The sequence below is a fragment of the Eulemur rufifrons genome, chromosome 25 (assembly GCF_041146395.1).
Source record: "Eulemur rufifrons isolate Redbay chromosome 25, OSU_ERuf_1, whole genome shotgun sequence".
Taxonomy (NCBI): Eukaryota; Metazoa; Chordata; class Mammalia; order Primates; family Lemuridae; genus Eulemur; species Eulemur rufifrons.
This window is the reverse complement of record NC_091007.1, coordinates 11,466,069-11,490,663: the sequence shown is the minus strand read 5'-3', so window position 1 is coordinate 11,490,663 and position 24,595 is coordinate 11,466,069. Positions and strand designations below refer to the sequence as shown.

At 35.6% G+C, this 24,595-nt stretch overlaps 1 protein-coding gene across 1 annotated transcript in view; it reads left to right on the top strand.

The window, feature by feature from the left end:
• Positions 1-24,595, top strand: part of CUBN (cubilin) — a 227,716-nt gene that overhangs the window by 39,135 nt on the left and 163,986 nt on the right. The window contains exons 18-27 of the mRNA XM_069458708.1: positions 1,207-1,351; positions 1,575-1,753; positions 4,185-4,350; positions 4,673-4,889; positions 8,165-8,295; positions 17,432-17,624; positions 18,926-19,086; positions 19,492-19,673; positions 20,454-20,610; positions 21,644-21,831. Coding sequence (XP_069314809.1) covers positions 1,207-1,351; positions 1,575-1,753; positions 4,185-4,350; positions 4,673-4,889; positions 8,165-8,295; positions 17,432-17,624; positions 18,926-19,086; positions 19,492-19,673; positions 20,454-20,610; positions 21,644-21,831 — 1,719 coding nt within the window. The remainder of the gene's footprint in view (positions 1-1,206; positions 1,352-1,574; positions 1,754-4,184; positions 4,351-4,672; positions 4,890-8,164; positions 8,296-17,431; positions 17,625-18,925; positions 19,087-19,491; positions 19,674-20,453; positions 20,611-21,643; positions 21,832-24,595) is intronic.

The following is a 24,595-nucleotide window of genomic DNA, read 5'->3' as shown; positions in this document are numbered from 1 at the left end:
ACTTCAGTTTACACTCTACTTGTAATCCTGGAAAGTTCACTGTGCATTAAATTGTGCAAAAATATTTTACACTTACATGTAAAATGGAGCTAGATTTTACGCTTAATAACAGAACTTTCACTTATATGAATGTCACGCAGGATTTAGGAGAATTGTTGTTGTGTGTGATTGCACATTTCAGGCTGTCTAGTGTCATTGGTCCCTAGACACTAAATGCCAGTAGTGCCCCACTATCCTGGTTGATGACAATTAAAACAAAAGCAAAAACATGGCCTCACAAATTTCCCAAATGCCCGACTGTGGTCCCTTGGGAACCACTGGCTAAGCAGTAATGCAGCACCCTGCACTTTCGCAAACATCACACTCATCATGCTTTAAAGAGGATGTTCTTGTCTGTTATCAACTCCAGTGAGTAGTGACTATCTTTCACAATTCTATCTCCAGCGCAGGTCCTGGCATTTATTCATGCCTTGATAATGCTAATTAAGTGAATGAATTAATATTTGGATGGCGAGATCCTCCAGAATAATTTTATAGAACAGGAGAAGTATGAACATCCATTGAATAATCCCTGATTGTTGTGAGAAGCCTCTAGTGTTTTACTGCTAAAAATGTCAAGCGTGACAACAGCTACCCTTTGGTCAACACTTTCTCTTACCACCAAACATCTCGCTAAGGAATTTACACTATTGTTTTATCTATTTGCTTCAATGACCCCGTGAGCTTAGATGAGGTAGTAACTTGCTCAAGGTCATTAAATGAGGAGATTTATACGTGAAAGCTGGGATTTGAGCCCAGGTCCATAGACTGTGTTCACGGCCACTACACTATAAGATGTTGGCTATTTATTTAAAACTGGTAGTTTTTATTATATGAAGGAAATTTTTCTTTTTCTTCTAACTTTGTAAGTTTTGCTTTTAATAAGTCACCCAAACTTGTAGGTTTATTTCCTCTTTGACATTGTAGAAATTGTACATCTTTAAAGTTCTTATGCTTTTGGATTTTATTGGCTTAAAATTTTATCAATATTTAATGTTATTGTATTAAGCTAAAAAATGACCCACTGACTACTTTGAAAAATAATATAAATATGTAACCCAAATTAGATTATCACTCATTTTGAGTCTTCCATTTTCCCATCTCCAAATAATTGACAAGGTAATTTTATTGATGAGGATTACAGAGTTATTCTATTTTTCTGTTTAGGTTCGAGATCATGGAAACTTAGTTGGAAAAGTCTGTGACAATGGAACCATCTCTCACATTAAATCCATTACCAATTATGTCTGGATCAGGTTTAAAATAGACGCTTTTGTTGAAAAAGCTACTTTCAGAGCTGTTTATCAAGTTGGTAAGGAAGCTTGTGCTAAATTTTTAAATGTTTAATTTGCCTGATTGAAGCATGTTAATTTCTTGAAATAATTTAGTCATTTTTATGTCCTCAAGTGGAGAGGAAAATATTCTCATAGAAATGTCATATTCAATTATCTTCTTAGGCAGTGTTGGATTTTGCAATGAAATTGAGAACAAGAATTATCTCTGGAAAAACACTATTGTAATTTTTATATTTACAGCTTGTGGGGGTGAATTAACTGGAGAAGGGGTCATTCACTCGCCTTTTTATCCCAATGTGTATCCTGGAGAAAGAGTCTGTAGGTGGACCATCCACCAGCCCCAAGGCCAAGTAGTTCTTCTCAACTTCACTGGCTTTGAGACTGGAAGTTCTGCCCACTGTGATACAGATTATATTGAGGTAAGAATAAAAAAAAAAAAAAAAACCTTGAATTTTTATTTGATTGTATATTATTAAAAATATTATCTCATGTTATTCCTAAATCTGTTACATGAAACAAAAGTAGTTTGTATAGACCAATGTCTCTTATAAATCTAGATGCAAAAATCCTCAACGAAATACTAGCTCACTAAATTCAGCATATAAAAAGGATTAAGTGAGATTTATGTCAGGAATTCTAGGTTGGTATAACATCCAAAAATCAATTAATGTAGTACATGGTATCAATAAAATAAAGGACAAAAACCACACGATCACCTTAATAGATGCAGAATTTGGATTTTGCTGGATTTGACAAAATCCAACAGTCCTTTCATGATAAAAACACTCAACAAACTAGGAATAGAAGGGAACTTTCTTAATCTGGTAAAGGGCATCTATTTTAAAGAACCCACATCTAATATCATATTTAACGATGAAACACTAAATGCTTTGCCTCAATGATCAGTAGAAAGACAAGGATGTCTGTTCTACCACTTTATTCAACATACACTGGAAATTCTCATATTGGAAATTAAGCAAGAAAAAGAAATGAAGTGCATCCAGAATGGAAAGGAAGGAGTAAAACTATCCCTATTTACAGATAACATGACCTTGTTGTATATAGAAAATCATAAGAAATCCACACAGATAAAAAACTATTAGAACTAATTCAGCAAGTTGTGGGTTAAAAGATCAAAATATAAAATCATTTCTTTTTCTATACACTAGCAAGGAAAATTTGAAAATAAAATTGAGAAATAAAGTCCACTTCTAATAGCATTAAAAACAATGAATATTAAGGGATACACTGTAAAAAAGAAGTGTAAAACTTGTCCTTTGAAATGATAAATCATCACTGAAGGAAATTAAAGAAGACCTAAATAAATGGAAAGACATCTCATGTTCATGAATTAGAAGACTTAATATTAAGATGGCAATATTCCCCAAATTGATCTAAAGATTCAATTCAATCCCTATAAAAATCCCAGCTGGTTCTTTTGCAGAAATTCGCAAGCTGATTGTAAAATTCATATGAATATGTAAAGGAACCAGAATGACCAAAGCATTCTTGAAAAAGAACAAGGCGTAGGACTCACCCTTTCCGATTTCAAAACATAGAACAAAACTACAATAATTGAGACATTGATGTTATTGGAGTAAGGACATAAATATAGATCAATGGAACAGAATTGAAAATTCAGAATTAAATCCATACTTTAATGGGCAATTGATTTACGAAAATAATGCCAAGGCTTATCAATGGGGAAAAATAGTTTTGTTTTTCAACAAATGGTGGTGAATATCCACATGCAAAATTATAAATTTGGATATACACAAAAATTAACTAAAAATAGATTATAGACCTAAATGTGGGAGCTAAAACTATGAAACTCTTAGAAGAAAACATAGGAATAAGTACTTGTGACCTTGGGTTAGGCAAAGCCTTCTTGGATATGACACAAAAAGCACAAACAACAAAAGAAAAAACTAAAACAATTAGATTTTATCCAAATTAAAAAAACCTGATTTTTTAAAAGAAGAAAGGATATGAATAAACATTTCTTCAAAGAAGGTATACTAATGGACAGTAAGCACGTGAACAGATGGCTCAACATTATTGGTCATTAGGGAAGTGAAAATCGAAACCACAGAGAGGTACCACTTTACACCCACTAGGATGTTTGCAATCAAAAAGCCGGGTAATAGCAGGGATTGGCAAGGATGTGGAAAAATTGGAACCCTTATACACTGCTGGTAGGGATGTAGCCACTTTGGAAAACAGTTGTTAGTTCCCCAAAAAGTTAAACATAGGGTTACCGTCTAATCCGACAATTCTGCTCTTAGGTATATACTCAATAGGAATGAAAATAAATGTCCACACAAAAATTTGTATATGAATAGGCCTATAATCATTATTTATAATAGCATATGCAAACAGCACATACATTATTCTCAATTTAAAAGTAGAAACAAAAATTTCCATCAACTGATAAATGGATAAATAAGAGTGTGCTATATCCTTACACTGGAAATTATATGGCATTAAAAAGGAATGAAGTAATGATACATATTACAACATAGATGGACTTTGAAAACATTTTACTACATGAAAGAAGCTAGTCATAAAAGACTACATGCTGTATAATTCCATTTGCTTGAAATGTCCAGAGTAGACAATCTAGAGCGATAGAAAGTGGATTAGTGGCTGCCTCGGGCTCCAGTTTCAAGGGAATTGGGAGTGACCACTAATGGACATGGAGTTTCTTTTGGGATGACTAAAATGTGGTAAAATTGATTATATTTTCAAATTGATTTTTACTATATTAAAAACATTTCAGAAACAATTGTTCTTAAAGCAGTTTTCTAGAATAGACATCCAAGAAAATTAGATATATCTTTTCTATTTTAGATTGGTAGCAGTTCCATTTTGGGTTCTCCTGAAAATAAAAAGTATTGTGGCACAGACACACCTTCATTTATAACATCCGTGTACAATTTTCTTTATGTCACATTCGTGAAAAGTTCTTCTACTGAAAATCATGGTTTCGTGGCTAAGTTTGGTACTGAGTATTTGGGTAAGAGATTGCTTCTTTTTCCTCCTCTTGGGCGTATATCAGAATAAGTGAACAATGGAAATAAATGGATTATATAAAATCATCTATGCCATGAAAAATTTTAAAGCACATGCAAAAATAAAGAATATGTATTTCATAATCGACACATATCAGTAGTTAATTGGTATCTATTAATAAGAGAAAAACTAAGTTATCTTAAGTGGCATATAAGAAACATTTTTCTTTTTGAACTTTTAAGAAGTTATGATCAGAGTATTTTATTTTGAAATCCAGAGAGCTTGTTGGTTACCTGTGATAATTATTATAATTTTTATTTCAACAGCATGTGGAAAAATTCTTACAGAGTCAACAGGAATCATTCAAAGTCCTGGCCATCCAAATATCTACCCCCAGGGTATCAACTGTACCTGGCATATATTAGTCCAACCTAACCACCTGATTCGTTTGATGTTCCAAACATTTCATTTGGAATTTCATTATAATTGCACAAATGACTACCTGGAAGTTTATGACACTGACTCTGAGACATCTCTTGGGAGGTGAGGTTATTATTACTATTTTTTAACACAAAAACTTTGTTTTCTTGCTTTCTTGCTTCAGTGAAGGATGTTAAGGTCCACCATGTTGTGTTATAAAAACCAGGTGAGATCTTCGTTCTTCTCAATGACCATTTCTACATACTACTCTGTAGCCTTGGCCTTAGTAATTAAGTTTTGACATGTCTATACTCATGAAACCATCATTAAAATCAAAATAATGTACATATTGATCACCCCCAAAACTTTCTGCCCATTGTAATTCTTCACTTCTGCCCCCCACCCCCATACACAGGAAGCCACTAATCTGCTTTGTATCCCTGTAGATTAGTTTGTGTTAATATATTCTGAAATTACAGAAATAGATCCACTCTATGTACACTTTGTCTGGCTTTTCCCAATCAACATAATTTTTTGTTGAGCTTCTTGGATCTGAGGGTTTGTAGTTTTATTGAATTTGAAACATTTTGAACATTAGCTCTTGAAATACTTTTTCTGTTTCCTCTGCCCTTTGGTGGACTCTGAGTGTATATTATGTCGTTGAAAGTTGTTCCATAGCTTACTGATACTCTGTCCATTTGATTTTTTTTTTTTTTTGAGACAGAGTCTCACTTTGTTGCCCAGGCTAGAGTGCCATGGCGTCAGCCTAGCTCACAGCAACCTCAAACTCCTGGGCTTAAGCAATCCTACTTCCTCAGCCTCCCGAGTAGCTGGGACTACAGGCATGCGCCACCATGCCTGGCTAATTTTTTCTATATATATTTTTAGTTGGTCAGATAATTTCTTTCTATTTTTAGTAGAGACAGGGTCTCACTCTTGCGCAGGCTGGTCTCGAATTCCTGACCTCGAGCGATCCACCCGCCTCGGCCTCCCAGAGTGCTAGGATTACAGGCGAGAGCCACCACTCCCAGCCTGTCCATTTGATTTTGAGCCTTTGTTCTCTGTTGGTTTCATTTTGGAAAGTTCCTATTACTATGTATTCTCGTTCACTCATCTTTTGTTCTACAAATCTAATCTGCTGTTAATCCTACCAAGTGTATTTTTCATCTTAGACATTGTAGTTTTCATTTCTAGAAATTCAGTTTGGGTCATTTTATCTATATTCCATGTCTCTACACATTGATTTTTTTTCCACTAGGGATGGGATACAATTATAATTATTTTAATAACTTAGTCTACTAATTCAAACATCTGTATTATTTCTTGCTGTTTCCCTCTCATTACAAGTCATACTTTCCTGCTTCTTTTCATGCTTGGTAATATTTGATCAGATATCAGACCTCTTCAATGTTATGTTTTTGGGCACGGGACATTATATTCCTATAAGTATTCTTGAGCTTTGTTCTGGAATGCAGTGAAGTTACTTGGAAACAGGTTGTTCCTTTCCAGTTTTGCTTTTAAACTCATTTCCTGTCTCTGAAGGGTTGTCATCCTTTGTTACTTGATATCCAGTGTCTTGAGAACCATTGCTTTATATATTTGTCCATGTTTTTAGTTGTTTCAGGTGCAAGGTTAAATCCAGCGCCTGTCATAACATCTTTGTTGGAAATTGAAACCTCCTGATATATTTTTTTAAGTTTCTTCATCTTGAATTTTACTTTCTTTTTTCTTATTCACTTTTTAAACATTTTCTTATTTTAACCTTTCATCTTTTCAACTTTCTTCTTTTTTTCTTCCTATTTTTGGCTAGGTACTTAACATCTAACACATAACCACTATAAAATACGTAATTATTTTGGAGTGATATAAACTATAATGATCTTTCCCAAATTTGATATATGGGGCATATACAGAGACATTTAAAGTATCAATTAACTTTCCTGCCTTTATTTTGATCAAGATATTAAATCTTTTTTCACTCTGAAATGGTATCATATTATACATCAAATTTTCTTTCTGTTTCTCACTTAGCAATTAACTCATTTATTTCCCATATTCAACACTTCCTCTTATTTTGATTTCTATAATTTTTTTCCTCTGTCATTTTATTTGGTAAATTTTACCAAATACACTTTTATTTGAGATTACTGTTTTCTTATTACTCTTTCTTTTAGGTATTTCTCTAGATAAAAGCTTGTTGCATAATGTCTTTTATTACAACTACACTTTTAGCATTAATAGAATAGTTTTTCTGAGCTAAATTGCTTTTGTTCAGCAAAAACTGTGACATGGCTTAGTAATTAAAGCCTTACCTCTTTATAGGCCAGCTGTTTAAGGACAATAGATTCCATCTATATACGGATTACCATTCCAGGCACTGTTCAAAGTGCTTTATAAACAGTATGTTAACGCATCCATCCTCAAACAACCCTATGAAGTAGGTGCTATCATTCCCATTTTGGAAATGGGGAAACTGATGCACAAAGCTTGAGTAATCTGCCAATAGTCATAACGCCTCTAAGTCTGCGGTCCCCAATCTCCGGCCGTGGACAGGTACACTGGGTCCATGGCCTGTTAGGAACAGGGCCACACAGCAAGAGGTGAGCAGCAGTGAGTGAACGAGTGAAGCCTCATCTGTATTTACAGCTGCTCCCCATCTCTCCCATCACTGCCTGAGCTCTGCCTCCTGTCAGCTCAGCAGGAGCATTAGATTCTCATAGGAGCACGAACCCTACTGTAAACTGTGCATGCAAGGGATCTAGGTTGCATGCTTCTTATGCAGATCTCATGCCTGATGATCTGAGGTGGAGCTGAGGCGGTGATGCTAACACTGGGGAGCAACTGAAAATGCAGATTATCATTAGCAGAGAGGTTTGACTGTACAATAAATGTAATGTGCTTGAATCATCCCAAAACCATCCCCCCCAACCCAAAATTGACTTCCATGAAACTGGTCCCTGGTGCCAAAAAGGTTGGGGACCACTGCTCTAAGTGATAGAGTTGACTCTGAAGTCTGAGCTCTATGAGTTTATGGTATATTGTTTCTGTCTGTTATGTAAGTTTATTACATTTCTATTAAAAAGTTCATTGATATTCTGTATGGCAATCTAATTTATTAATAGCTTGTACTTTCTAATTTCATTAAACTTGTTATACATGACACTTCATGTATCCAGACACACACATAAAACCATTTCAGGGAAGTAATCATGAACAGGACAATCTTCAATAAGTTCATAAATATGTTTTGCCTGAAATATATTTGTTTTTTCATGTTGATAGGAAGTAGGTAACAAAACCCATTATTGTATTTATATGTCCTGATCTTTAGTACATCATTTCAAACATACCAAAAGTTTTTAAAATACATGTGTCTGTTCTTTCTTGGCTTGGAATAGATATTGTGGAAAATCAGTCCCACCTTCTCTCACAAGCAGTGGCAACTCACTCATGCTGATATTTGTGGCCGACTCTGACCTCGCTTATGAAGGCTTTTTAATAAACTACGAAGCAATCGATGCATCAACAGGTAACAAAACAGCACGCTATACTTGATTTCATTTACTCTGTTAAAAAACGGAACTGTCTAAAACACAATGAGAATACTTCATTCCTAAACCTGTGACACACAATGGAAGATATATTTAGAATAAAGTGTACTGACTTGAATACCTACCTTATTAAAAATGGAATAATGACTAGGCAAGAATATCGTATCAATATTAAATTTTCTAATTTTGATAATGGTACTGTAGTTTTGTAAGAGGATGTTTTAGTTCTAGGGAATAATACACTGAAGTTTTTAGAGGTAAAGACACAAAATGTCTCCAAATTACTCTGAATTGGTTCAGATAATAAGTGAGTGAGAGAATCAGAGAGAAAGAGAGAGGGAGAAAGAGAGAGAGAGAATATAAAGCAATGGGAGCAAAATACAAATATGTAATAAATCAGGATAAAAGAAATTCAGGAGCTCATTCTTGCAACTTCACTGCAAGCTTGAAATTCTACCAAAAAATGGTTACCAGAGATACTTAATATTTAATTTAAGAAATTAGGAATAGGGCAGCAAGAGATAAAAATTAGAGACCACTGCATGGAATTCCAGGGCAGGAAATGGAGATTTTTTTGGTGAAATATACATTTCTGAATTTGATCTAATAAAATTAATCTTTTTAGCATTTATTCGTTGTATTGTATTTTTCCTATTGCTTAATTTCTCATCAGTACCATGCTCTTTGCAAATGCAGTGCAGGAAACAAATACCCTTTGCAGGCAGGGTCTTCAAGGTATCATAAGAACCACAGGTGCCCCCAGTCCCAACAGCCTATGGGACTCCTGAGGGAGGCATATTTCATTAGCCTCATCTTCCCACCTAGGATGTGTACCTTTTCCCAGACTTGGGTCTTTCCTTTTGCATCATATTTACAAAGATACTAAATGGACCAAAGCAACATCCAGTGTGGATCCATCGTAGGCGCATGGTGACTGTGCTTCCCAGGCATTTCTCAGCCTCTGCATTGCCGCAGAGGCATGGTACAATTCACTGAACTTGCTTCGGAAAGGACTGGAAGCTTTTCCTGGGCCAGGGTGTGTTCCCTCTGACACCGTCTGGCATCTAGAGACCGCCAAGTGCTCATCTCTTAAAGCCCCCACTCCTCAAAATAGATAAATAAATTAAAAGTTTAAAAATTCCCTACACAGAATCTCTACCCCATTTCTAATTTATTTCTCCATGAGAGGAGCTGGCCAGTACTTGTCATTTCAGGCAAAATTGCTGTTTCTGAGGTAGCTCAAGTCCTATGTTCTGGCAGCATGGCTCTAGGTTTCTCCAGAATCCTGCCTATGACAGAACCATATGCTTTTCTCTCCAGTCAGACCCTCTGTAGGAGCCAGTTCATTACCCAGCCCCAGCACATGGGAAATGGACTCTCCTGCACTCTCAGTAAGTTATGGTGCAAGATTGACGTATTCACTGCACTTTGTTCAGGTGGTTAACATCCAGTGACCAAAACTGGTTTCTCAAGAAATTATAGTGTGCGCACAATTTCTCATAGTTCTGTAGTTTTATCTGCCTCTTCTGTTTGGCCCCAAAGCATGCTGAATATTAGATTAGGATTTGGAGCAAGTCACTTGAACTCTCTGGGCCACCGTTTTCTCATCTGTAAAATTAAGGGATTGGATTTGGTGATCTTTGAGATGATTTCTGGCCGTAATCACCTATGAACATAACTTTAATTTTCTGCATGAATGAACTAGCTATATCTTAGATAACATATAATGCAGACAGGGCCTCCTAGAAATACAGAAATCTTTGTAATGACATGCAAAGTGAGACATACCTCTGTAAAACAACTCTATTCCTACACTAGCTTGTAAGGCAGTATTTAGTACAGAAAGACCCAAGAGCAGTCAAAAGAATCTGGCAGGGAGGATATTAGATTTTAATCTAAAAAGTTTACAGAAAGAGAAAATGCAGGTAAAATAAAAATAAGTCGAGGAAAAGAACAGAAGCAAACTGACAAAGACAGCAGAAGAAAAAGCAAACTCAGAAGATTCTCTGCCGTACTTCCCTGTGTGACAGTCATTAGTTTGGCCTCTGTTTGGTCCAGACAAGGCTGAAATCACAGACAGGGGAGTGTTCACTTTCTATCCCTGGGGTGAGCCTGGCTGGTCACCGTGCCTGCCTTTGGCTGGATGAACTCAGAGATCAGACTAACATAGTCAAACCATTCTAAACAGCAGTCAGGTGATTGGATCCAGGAAGCCACAAGGCACCTTTGGTTTATAACTCTGGAGGCTGTCACAGTTTCCCATAGATGAGGACATGAGTGACTGGCTCTTGTGAGTTGTTGAGGGTGGGCCCTGCAGTATTTCTCAGGGAAGGGTTGGGGTCAGGAGACTGAGTGAGGGTTGGGCTGGGGAGACCAGGCGGGGGGCTGGCCCTCAAGGCAGCCTGAGTCAGAGCAAGCTGTTGACTCAGAAAAACGGAGTTGTTAGGACTCTTTCTTTTCAGTTATTATCTTACTTTGGATATTTTCTGCAGAATGAAGTAGTTATTAGGGAAAAGCATCAGTGGAAGCTCGATCATTGGCCCTGAGCCTATTTTATTGCTCTAGCAGAAGTTATTTCCAGAACAGTAACAATGGTATTTGGTTGTTGGTTCCTCAGCACAACAGGTGTGAGCTTCCCTGCTGAAGGCTTTCCTGTCTTCATCAGATGATTAAGTTTCTGGATCTGAATCCAGTTACTTTTCTGTCTGTAGTTGGTGCCATATGGCCATGATGTCAGCCCCTAAATATGTGTTTGAGAGGAAAAAAAGATCAGCTTCTTGTCGTTACTTGGACTTCCTCCCTTGTCACTTTGTTTCTGCCTTTATCCAGATGTGCCCAGGGAAATAGAGAGGAAAGAACTAATGAGTAAAATGTCAAACTCTTGAGAAATTCTTGGTAACTGATTATGAGACTAGATTGTAAATGCTTTCTAGTTTAAAGTACAAAATATTTGAATGCTGAGAGAATGTAATTGACTAGTTAATTTTACCAATTTAAAGTATAATTTTATATTCTATTAACATCTGTTAAAGGCACATTAATATAAAATCCAACCAAGAGGGGACTTGAAAAGCATAAACAGGAACAGAGAAATGTACCTTATTCATTTTCAGCTTTAATGTTAGATGAAAACCTACTTAACATCTAGTGAAATGTTTTTCAAATTGTAATTCATGACTCATTAGTGAGTCATAAAATGAATTTATTAGGTTGCTACCTGTTACTGTTAAGAGTATGGAGTGAAATAGAGAGAAAATATCAGAGTTTATCATACAAAGTCAGGCGTCACTTCATGAAACCTGTTTGCAATACCTGTGTGTGTGTGCATGGCTGATGTAAATGTATTTTTATGGTGTGTCCAGAAAGTTCCAAACACAAATCTAGTCCAGTTACTTTAATTTTTCAATGAGGGAGATACAGGTCTAGAATGTTGAATTTATCTGCCCAAGAATACACAGCTAGTTAGTTTGAAAGCCAAATTAAACAATCAAGTCCCAACATGTAATCCACTTTTTTTATACCATGTCCAGATTAGCTCTTAGATATATGCTCTAGGTGAACTGCACATGGTGTGGCTGGTAACATTCAACTCAGAGCTACAGTGGAACTGTGGTGGGCTTTTCATATTTTCTGCAAAGAAAAGAATGTTACAATTGTCCAGGGAAATGGCCAGGAATGATCACAACCACATCAATACAGGCTCAAGGGGGAGCCCTGCTGGGCGTTTCCAACCTCCTCATTCCCAATACCCAATTCCCCTCAAATCCCACAATGGGTGCTTAATATTATCTTTTATCCATCATCCTGGAATGAACTCAGAAGAGGCATCTAGGAGTACAAAGTTAAGAAATGATGACTAGAAGAAATGTGTAGAGAGAGTTCTGTTTCTGTTTTGAAAACTTCAGCCTGGGAGGTTGGTGTTCTCAAATTCTAGTGTTCATAAGAAACTTGGGGCAGGGGGGATTTTCTTGTTATAAATTCAGGGCCCCTCCAGAAATTCTGATTAAAATAGGTCTAGGGTGCATTTTCACCAAGCAATTCAAGTTGTTCTAATGAAACTTTGTAGTTCATCGAAGACTGAAAGTCAAGTCTTAAATTGCTGTGGAATTACAATGGAGATGTAATGATGGATTGGACTGTAACCACTCATGACGGGAAAAGTACTATTCATGATACGGTGAAAGGGGAAGCTGCAGGGGAGTTAGAAGTCTCGGTTCTAGTCCCAACCTTGGTATTAACTTGGAATACTTTGGACAAGTTGCAAGCCTTTCTGATTCTTTCTATCCACCTTAAGTTCTGTATTTTCTGCTATGGGATATTCAGATATATTTCCTCTGGAAAAGGTTTTTTACTAAGTCTATTAATCAGTTAAAGATTTACTTTCTTACTGGTTAGTGTTTTTTCATATTTTTGTGTGTATGATGGTCCCAGCACTTCCCAGCTCAGTTCATTTATCTCATTTAATTTATTAGATATTTTAGTCCTTAGAATGAAAATGCAACAAAATGCTAAATCATGATAGTCCTAGTCCCCCACTTGTTTTCATTCTTAAATTGACATTTCCTGTGTAGAAAAACTGGGGATTATTAAAGGTAACAGGATTTGGAAAGGAAGGACTTGGGTTTAAATTTTATCTTAGCCTGGCTTGTCTCTGAACCAAGTGCTTCCCAGAACTTAATCTCCAGGAATCTCAGCTCCCTCGTCCACACCTCTCTAAACAGCGCAGGTGACGATGCCTGGCTGTCTCACAAAGTCGGAGGAGGTAAAATGAGACATTGTGAAAAATTACGTGATAGCTATAAAGGACCATGACTTTGTCAGATTTAAAATATGATGACTGATGTCCAACCACAGCTTTACTAAAAGAAAAAGCAATGACTGTGACCACCTAGCAGAAAATTGTAGCAGACGTTGAGTTTGGTTAAAAAGGCTTCTTCTTTCCTGAGAGAGAAACTGAGTCTGTAAGTATATCTTCCCTTGGGCCTTCACTTTGAAGAATGTGAAACCAAATATGCCGATAGAAGCCAGACAATGGTTCCTGGGTTGGCTATTTATTCAGCACATACCTAGACAATCTGAGGTCATATGGAGTCATTCAGAAACCAAAAGTCTCATACGTGATTTTCAGAAAGCACAGCCTATAGATTGAGCCTTAACGTAGTTGGATAATCACATGTTACCCCATAAGGCAAAGCAGGGAGGTGCTAGAGCAGTTACTCATAACCTAGGGTCTCCCCATTGATGCATTCCTTTGTCTTATTCCTGTGGCACAAATTTTATGGGACTGATATCATCGTTGCTTTGTGGGTTGCAGGATTATACATGCTTCTCATTTTCCCCTTTGATGATGAGCCAAATGCTATTTTACAAAACTTATTTGAAAATGGTTAGTGAAGGCAGACATACATTGTGATTTTTCGAAAAATCTAGTTTTGTTATTTTTTTAATGGTCCACAGAGGACCTTTGTTTATTTTCTCTTTTCTTTTTGAGGTTGGTCAGAAAGAAAAATATGTGAGTCCTGCCAGCAGTTGTCTTTGATCTTCAGAGATATGCTTTTCCATTGCTAATTCATTCAAATTTCGGGAATGGAAGAAATGTACTTTTCTTCTTCATTTCTTTGTAAATGTTCTTAGGCCATAATAAAAGATCGACTTCTATTGTATATGAATTTTCCTTTGGCAACGTAAGATATAACAAAAAGCACAGACACACTTTTATGTTTGCATTTTGTATTGATGTAATAAGCATCATGGTAACACATGGATATCTTTTTATGGAAACACATTCAAATTTAATCATTTGTGCTTTGTTGCAAAGCACAAGAGGAAGCCAAAGCTTAGCAGTAATATTTCTCAGTGATAATATTATTCTAGAAAGAGCCATTTATACTACCAAGGGAAAAGTATGACCATCTATAGACTTCAGTTTAAGTAAGAGGAGTTTTTAACCTTTCAAGAAATAGATACATTAAGTTCAAAGAACAATAGTTTTTCTCTCTATGAAATTAAATATTTGAATCTCATAAAACTACAATTAGATTTTAAAATTAAATGTTCTATTTTTAATATAACAGCAAGAGTCTCTTCAAATATATTTTATTTCCATATTTTAATTTTATTTATTATTTACTGGTTACCTGAATTATTTATTGGATTTCATCTAGAGAACTCAACCTGTCCTTGCATGGAACTTTCAAACTTTTAATATAACACTGATATTTTTCTGTAATTTCATAAAAAGAAAAATTCATTCAGAATTTACACAAATGTATATACCCATTTAACTGCCTCTCTATTCAAGCTATAGAAAACTTATATCACCCCAGAATGGATCCTAGTGACCCTTTGGTTATTCTCCACGTTCTCTATCTCAGCAACTACAGACCTGATTTCTATCAATATGGATTAGTTTTAACTGTTCAAAAGGCCAGTATGAATGGGAGCACATAGTAGGTACCCTTTTGTGTCTGGCGTCTACCATTTAGTGTAATGTGTCTGAGTATTTGTTCATGTTGTATTTATCAGTTCTTTTCTTTTTATTGCTGACCAGCCTTCCATTGCAAAGACATGTCATGATTTCATTATTAATTGACCTGTTGTTAGATGAGGTTTTTTTGTCCAGTTTTTAGCTATTAGGAAAAAACCCACTAGGAACATTGATGTACAAATTTTCTGTGAACTTATCAGATAAGTTCACAGATATCAAATAAACTTATATTTATTCTCTTGAATAAATATAATACCTAGAAGTAGAATTTCTGGGACCTACGGTAATATGTTTAACTTTATGAGAAACTGCCAAACTTTTCTCTAAGGTGGTTATGCCATTTTGTCATCCCACTTAGATCAATGGGAATTCCACAGTTTCCACATCTTTCCCAATCCTTGGTATTGCCTATTTTTTCATTTTTAGTCTCTGTAATTGTAAAAACAATTACAAAAAATATGTTTGGGGCTTAACTTGCTCTTTGCATAAAATTTTATTGAGCACATAAAAATTAATTTTGCTTGATTGAGAAAGGTTTCATGGAAGAAGTGATATTTGAACTTGACCTTAACTGATGGTTAAGAGTTTATTTATTAAAGGGTGTGTTGGAGGATGGGGGCTTGTTAAGTAAAGCATTTAGGACAAAGAGAACAGCGTGAAGATTGTTAAAACACATCAGGGACTGTAGTTTACCTTTGTGCCAGTAGCAGAAAAGGAGCTTGGTGAGCAAATAAAAATTTCAGGAGAGATTAACAAACTCTTACTAATTGTGCCAGAATTGCATATGGGCAAGGTAAAGGGAAACTATTCATCATTATTGCTTAAAATATTATTAAATTTGGTTGCTTTACCTGGGAATCTGATAATATAAACATTCTCCTGCAGACTGACTGCAAACTGAATTAGAGATGTGCAATCCAATTGTATTTCCCCTCTGAGAGCAGAGTGGATTTAGCAAGGAACACTACCACTTTAAGAGCAAGTGACACGAATGGATAATTTGCTCTAAATATTTGATGTATTGGCTAAGGCTCTCTGCATGTGGGTCAATGAGTCTGTCAGTTCTGTCAATTCAAGGAGCCTGGGTTACAGCTCTCATTTAATGTTTGTTTGATCCATGAATTTTTATCTTAGTAATACTCATTACTGGGTCTGAATAGTCTGAAATATTTACTATACCATCTCTACACCCCTCTTTCCCCTCTCTATTCCTCTCTCCCACACACCCTGTCGTCTCCTCCTCCCTCTCCTGTCCCTCCCTCTCTCTCCCTTCCTGCCTTCCTGCCTTTCTTCCCACTTGTGGAAATATGTTTGCAGATTATTGAAAAGCGTAGTTTTCCATACTTTTGGAGTTAATATCACTCCGGATTCCTGGAATAAAGTAAAGGCTTGGTTGCTTGTGGCTTAAAGTAAAACCAAATACTTGGTGAATGCCTATTACTCTGAGAGCTACACATGGATAGTAGAACCTATAATATTTTTCCATGTGGCTCTGTGGTTTCAATAGCAGTGATTCCCCTTTTCTGAGTAGGATTATACAGCAGCAATTAGGAAAATAGCATACCTAATCATCTTCATTTTTTTTTTACACCACAGTAAAGTATGATAGTTTATTCTCCTCGAAACGTTTCAGTCAGAGAGCTCTGTCTGCTCCTAGACCTTAGATTTAGGTTATTACTGGATGCAATTAAAGATACATTAAAAATGCATTCCAACCAGATTGTCTTCCTGAAATATCTCAGATTTGTAGGGCACAGGAGATTGAGTGGGTTGGTTAGTTAATATGGAGTCTGGAGGACCGAATAGGTAAAGTTAAAACTATGAACCTGGAACGGTTGATATTTATTTAGGACATAAAGTTGTCCAGGTACTATAGTAAATGTTTTATATGAATGATCTAATTTATTCTTCAAAATATATGATTACCTTATATCTGTTCTATTTTGAAAAATTATGATTATTCCTGCTATTTATTGAGCACCTGTCATGGGCCAAGTCCTTTAATTGCAGTATCTCTGACTCATCCCTACACTTAAAGGTAGTAACCCTCTCCATTTTAGAGATGAGGGAATTAAGGCTCAGAGAGGTGAAGTAACTTGCCTAAGATTGCACAGCTTGTGAGTGTTTGAGAAGGGCTTTGATTCGAGATCACTTTGATCCTCAAGCCTGGTGCCCTGTTCTTCACCCCATGGCTGAGGTACCTGCTTTGTCATTTCTCACATATCCATGCTTTGGTGAAAAGCATTTTAAAGGAAGCTTACAGAAAAAACAGAACTGAATTATTTATAGGTCCCCTTTAAGATTTCCATAATTGAAGCTAATTTTTAGTGTTTATGGTAATTTGCATAGATTAGAAAAACTATAACACTCCCAAGACCTAAAAAGTTGTTCACCAAGAGGCTTGTAACAATTTCCACTACATAGCTTAGGTTTACTGTTAATAATTATTTGGCCTTTGAGATTTCAAAAACTTTGCTTCAAAATGAAATCATTCTTTAACTATTCCAGAATGGCTTATTCAAAATCAAATACATTGGCATAAATGAATAATATGTATATTACTTAATTATCCTAAATATAGCATAATATTTTCTATTTTCTCTTTTGTGATCTGTTTCTTTTCACAGCATGTTTAGAAGACTACACAGGTGATTTTGGGACATTAACTTCTCCAAACTTCCCCAATAATTACCCCAACAACTGGGAATGCATTTATAGGATCACAGTGGAAAGCAGCCAACAGATTGCATTGCACTTCACAAACTTCTCCTTGGAGGACGACGTTGGTGGAAAATGTTTTTCAGATTTTTTGGAAATCAGGTAAGCACACTGATTTATTTCACTATAATCTTTTTTATTATTTGTTCTCATTAATAATCTTTCCTAGGCTTTCCTAGATTAAGGAAAACTTATGAAAATTCTCTGTAAGGCTGCCTGCTGTGCACTTTCTTGCAAGAGATAAAGTTTGTCATTTGAATGAAGCCTGACTTAGAAGAAATACAGAAAATTGCATAAGATTCGGTGGTTATTTTGAAGTGATTCTTTTATTGGGAATATTTGAAAATAAACTCCAGATTTTATCTGGACAAAGAAAACAGATGTTCTACTACTCTGAAATGAGATACTCGCAGTTGTTGAATACCTACTTTCATTATGTCGGCTGTTTGCTGTTCGTTTAATCTTATATCACAAAAATGATAGCAGGATAGCAACCATAAGATTTTCATGAAGTTTTTTGTATTCAAATAATGAAAGTCTAGGCTTGAGAATTTCAGTACAAGGCATTTTTCTTTCATTATTTGGCACTTTGAAAGAGTGTGTTTAAAAAGTTATATTGTTGCAGTAAAGGTAAGTTAACTTATACAGTGCTATCTCCCAATATCATTACATCGAGTTAAATTAGGGTAATCATTTTGGTGTGCATTTATGTCAAAATTTTTTGGCACTTGAAATCTGGAATCTTATTTTATAATACATTTTATTTTATGATGTAAAGTAAGGTACCAAAAAGACAAGTCACAATTGTATTCTATCATGTTAAAATGACATAATTTTCTTAATTTATAGCAATTAATCACTGGACTTTGATGTTGAGTCCTTATTTTTTTATTTGAAAAAGCTACAGATTGATGATAAACTAGATTTAAGGCCCTAGAAATTCTTAGGAAGGGAATTATTTCTAGAATTTTGCTAAATATATCAAATATGATCTACTAAATTTTGAAAATTCCAAATTAAAAGGAAAACATTTAAGGTTTCTCTGTTAAATAAAACTGCATCTGTTTATATTGTTAATAATTACAGTTTCTTTGTCTTGTTTACTCTGACACATTTGCCACAGGCTTTATTTGAGATAACGATTAAACACATTCTTTCAGTTTTCAATTGGTTATATAAAATGCCATGCCAACCATAAATGACAGTTATTCATTACTAAGTTATTCAAATACTATATAATAAACTCAAACACTTGAAATTGTGTTTTATAGAGTATTTCTGAGAGAAGTTGGTCAATCTGATGAGCTGCTAATGTTTGTAATCCCAAAGTTTAAATTATGTTAAATATTTGTGTAGTAACATCATCAGTAGCCTAACACATTTTCATTTTTGTAATCTGTCAGAGATGGAGGCTATGAAACTTCACCATCACTAGGAGTATACTGTGGCTCAAATCTACCTCCAAGAATTATCTCTCATAGTAACAAACTATGGTTAAAATTTAAGAGTGATATAGTTATCTCAAGCTCTGGATTCTCAGCTTACTGGGATGGATCATCAACAGGTAAATTGTGAAGAATTGCCTTTTATTGGAGAATCCAGTCTTCTTGGTTTCTTAATTCTTGAATTGTCATGTTCTGTCCATCGGTTGTCCATTTTTGCCCAGCTGCATTTAAACTTCACCACTGCAAATATTTTTTAGTTAGCAGCAGCCCATTTTTTTGAAGGGCAAAGGAAGAAAGTTCTATTCATAGTTCCCTGGTATATTTCATCAAGCTGGTCTCCGTGGTTAGAAAAAAAGTACATTGATGCCACTTGGGATGGTAGGCTAGCTACTCTTTTGTGATGCAGCTTTGCCTTGCAACTTGATTGAAAGGAGGGTACAGTAGCACCAGTTTGATACAGATGAGAAGATTCAATTTTACCAGAAGGAAAAGGGTGCATGTCATTCCATTTCCTTGTCCTGTAGGTTGCGGGGGCAATCTCACCTCTTCCAGAGGCACATTTACCTCTCCCAACTACCCGATGCCCTACTACCACAGCTCCGAGTGCTACTGGTGGCTGAAGGCCAGCCATGGCAGCCCATTCGAACTGGAGTTCAAAGACTTCCACTTGGAGCACCATCCAAACTGCACTTTAGATTACCTGGCTGTACGTATAACGTCTCGGTTGTATCATTCGTGTTCCCGATTCCCCCAACACACATAATGCATTTATTTTTATTTTTGAGATTCAGCAAAGGGGAGTGTCTAAACAGAACATCACCTGAAATATTCACACAAAATAAAAACTTAAAGGAAATTTGGTGAAAATGACACTCTTTTAAGTATAACATGTATTACTGAATGGCTTGATATATTACACTAAATATTGAAAATATATTGACTATGGACTATTAAGATATGCTGAAAACCACTTTCAGGAGGCATTTATCCCTCATGGGATTTATTACAATCATTATCTATGAAATTTCCATATATGCATTGAAAAATCACAATTCAGATGATTATTTTGGTGAATTAGAGGAGATCATTTGAGTCATCTTACAAGTACTTTTTACTCACCATTGTCTAAAGAAAATCTAAAGAAAAATGTATTATAAAGTATCATAAATTATAAACTATGAAATCAAAAAGGAATGAGCACAATTGATATCAGTTATGGCCTGAAAAATATGTATTAGACTCATTTTCAGTCTTCAAACTTTACCCTAGGTTCACATGGTTACTAGTGTACCTCTCCATGGCTTAATGGCTCGAGTTCACGGCCCGAATTTATAGATACTTAAATATAATTTTTGAAGCTATTTTATTTCAGGGCTATTCTTTTGTTTGTCATATATATATTTGTTATGCACTTCCTCTGGATTACAGAGTCCTTTTGTAACGTTTATAGCCCCAACCGTCTGACATTTAAAATGTTTTATTAAAGGTATACGATGGCCCAAGTACCAGCTCCCATCTCCTAACTCAGCTTTGTGGGGATGAGAAACCACCTCTTATACGTTCTAGTGGAGACAGCATGTTTTTAAAACTGAGGACAGATGAAGGGCAGCAAGGACGTGGCTTCGAGGCTGAATACTGGCAAAGTAAGTGTGTATCCCAGCTATTTCGTGCCTATGGTGGGCCTTCAACTCTTGAAACAAACTGAAATAAGCATAACCCATTGGTGTGAGCAATTGAAATTCATCTTAGTTTCTTAGTTGAAAAAGTTAACTCCATCTGAGGGGAAATGCTTATTCTTAAATTTAGTGTTGTAGTAGAAATGCATCTATGAACCACATTTTTAGAGACAGCTCTTTCAATATAATCTTTATTTCCCATTCATGGTCTTTTATAGCACATCATAAAGACAATATGGAAAAGACTTGAGAAAAGGTGTGCGTGTACCTTGCTTAAGTCATTAGTTTTGGCTGAATTAGGCATTTACTTTCAGTATTAGCTATCCTTAGGGGTATCTAGTGTGGTTTTGTTGAAAACGCAGCTCAAGAAAACGCTTAGATTGAAGACATTTTTTAAAATTTAAGATTTTCATGTCTTCTTGAAGTCCTTTATACTCCCTCTATTGGCTGGATGCTTCCTGATGACTAACTAGAGGAATAAGGGAGCCTTTATTGTGAATTTCTTGCAGACTTTTGAATGTTCAACAAAGCCATGTTGTTATTCATTTTTAACATTCACTTAGGACTTTGAGTTTTTCAACTGTTGAATTTAAAGGTCAGAATTTCTGTCCCTTCCAAATGTTAATGTTAGAAAAACAGAAGCACAGAATGTTTAATACACTCCTCTAACAAACAAATCGGACTGATCTCTGAGTAGAGCCAAGTTATTCTGCTCTCCCCCGAGTCAAAGGAATTTGATGCCTCTTTTAACACGGCTATTTGATTTTCGTGACACTTTGGTTTGAGTTCACTTAAGTATTATCTCACATTTGTTCTAAATGGAGACCTTTTCACTATAAAATGCTGCACCATATATATTATATATAAACATACATATAATATAAGCACATATATGATTTTTAATCTAGATGTTTTCTTAAAGGGAAATCTCACGCACATCTTGGAGCAATTATGATATATGTGATAGTGGTGCTTAACAATCTTGGTTATTTTCTTCTAGCATGTGAGAATGTGTTAATAGTCAATCAAACCTATGGCACCTTGGAGAGTATAAGTTACCCGAGTCCTTATTCCACCAATCAGCGTTGCAACTGGACTATCCGTGCAACAACTGGCAACACTGTGAACTACACGTTTGTAGCATTTGAATTGGAATATCACACAAACTGCTCCACAGACTATTTAGAGGTATGTATTCTAAAACTCAATAAATCTCTGAATTTTCAGATCACAGTAGCCAAGTTAAAAGTCATGCTTTTAGAATCAAATCCCTAACCCTGCCCTGCACCTCTATAATATACCAACCACCCATGGCATTTGAACAAGTATATTTCATATTTAATCTACTAAATTATATATATAAAGCACTATTTATGTTTTTAGGTTTCAATGTAAATTCTAGACTGGTTGATCTCATATTATTTAAATTACACAGAACTAGAGTAATAACTAATATTTTTCTTGGTTGTTTTTGTGTTTGTTCTCTATAACTAAGAGATCAGAAAATGTTTGGGTATCTTGAATTTATTTAATGCATAATTTGCCTGGTGCTAGGTATCATGATTTTGATTCTTATTTTTATTTTTAAATTTACTTCAACTTGTTTTTATTTGCGTAAAATGAGAGTTTCAATTGTTATAATAATGACCACCAGTAACATTTATTCAACTCTCTGCCTGCAATGTTATGCACTAAATGTTGCTTGAACATTAGGCAACCTAGAATATGAGGTAATCTGCTGTTTTTATCATAAGAAATTTTATTTAAAAAAGCTTTCTTGCTGACTTGAATATGTAATATTTAGGGCTATGGACTGAAAAGTTATTTCAGTATTTTTCCAGAAGAATTTTTCCAGATGGGGTAGGGGTGGGATGGGGGTAGGGAGAGCTCTGCAGCCCATACTGGTACCAGTCTGCGGCCTGGGTGTTGGGGACCACAGAGATCTAACACATCATCTTTATTTCTGTCTGTATTATTAATATGTTATACTTTTTGAATCTACATATGATATTTTCACTAGAAGTCTTTTCTGAAGGGACAAGTTTCCACTCTGGTAACGTTAGGACATTTTTTTCCTATTCCTACCTTTCCCACCTACCGACAACACAATGACTTAATGCAGTTCTTTTTAAGGTGATGAACGATTTTTAGAAGTCTTGCTTACAAAGACTTCCATCATCCATCACTTGCAACTGTGAGGTCATATTCCCAGGAAAAAATACTTTATCCTTGTAAATTTTTCTTAACTGTCTTTTTACCAGTTCTGTCAAAAACTAGCATTTGTTGAGGTTGTTTGAGGTTAACATATCTTTTCCAAATAGCACTTTCGTTTATGAAAACAAAGAAGAGAAAGCATCCCATGCTTTGAGAAACTCTGTAAAGTCCCAAATATAAGGAAATTCCCTTGTTTTTTGGGGAGAATGATTTGGAAAAAAATCTTGCTTTATATTTAGAAAAGTATAATATTAGAGAAATAGTAGCCATCATGTTTACTCATTAGAAAGTTATATTTACTACTATACTAAGAAAATATGTCACAGTATCAAACAAACTTACAAGCACTCATTTGGCAATGATCTCAAAGTCCACCTTCCTTGATCTCGAGTTCAAATGGTCTTTACAAGCTTAATGATGCCATGCTTGTCTCATTTCATTTACCTGAAATAGCCGTCATCTTCACATGGTGAAATCTTGTTCATGTTTTAGAAAAAAATAGAAAAGTTGCTTTCAAAGCCCTTTGTTCATACCACAAATAGAGCAGCTGATTATATCTGTTTTTATCAGTTGTGACTGTCCTGATACCCTGCTGGACTGTGCAGGCTGCTGGAAGGTGTGTGCTGTCTCCTGCTCACTTTGTAACCCAGGCACTTCATATACAGCTGGGACATTGTAGGAATTCAATAAGTTCAGGTTAAATTGAATATTTCAGCTATATTTTATCATTGGTCTAATGATAGCTATTAATGAGAAAGAGTTGAATTCCAACTGCTCTTTTTGTATAATCCTTGTACATTCAGTATAATCCTACAACTTTGAGCATAAACCAAAACAGAACTCCTGACCTCCAGAGCGTTGCACGTATGACAATATGCTAGGTGCTGTAATCATGATTTGATAAAGCACAACAGAGAAAGCTGCAGAGAGAAGGATGCTTTTGAATTGGACTTTAAAGGAGGTGTTGGCAGACAGAGTGGGGAGGAAATGAGATGAAACACTTCCAGGAACCGGGCTCCATTTCTTTGGACTCGAGGATGGAATAGCAACAGAGGGGCCTGTCAGGTAATTTTTGGAGGTGTTTGAAAGCTCAAATTAAAAAAAAAAAGCTTATTCCAACAACAGCAGAGCAGCTAATTAGAGGCCCCGTGTAGGCGACACATCTGTCATGTTATGGGCATGCCATTTCTCTTGTGCAACGCTGATGGTGAAAGCAGCAAAAATACAGAATGAGAACCAGAAGTTCAGAAAAGCCTTCCAAAGAACAACACTGCTGCCAGGGGGAGGAGATTGTTTTCCAACTCTGTGAGCCAAGGGGCGAGCCCAGGGCAATAGCTGCAATGGGTGGTCTGTGATGGAAATTTTAAAGCACAAATAAGCACTCAGGGAGAAAAAAGTCACAAACACAAAAATCTAGCTTCCATCATTTTAATAACTTTTAGTTAAAGTGTTTTTTCAAGTGACTTAACCAAATCCCAACTGAGTGACTGTTATTAGAGCCAGAATTTATTTTGAATTAATAAAATGGAAACTATAAAAGAACTCGCTTAGGTGCCAGTCAGACACTATGTCCAACCTTGCTAAGAGGTATGAGTTGGTAGGGATGCCATTGGGAAGCAAATCTATCCTTTATTATTTTGTCCTTTGGGCAAAACAAACTGTATCAGATTTGGAAATAAACTATGCAGTGAGATAAAGAGTCATTTGCTTAAAGGAATAAGACCATATTGTCCATGCA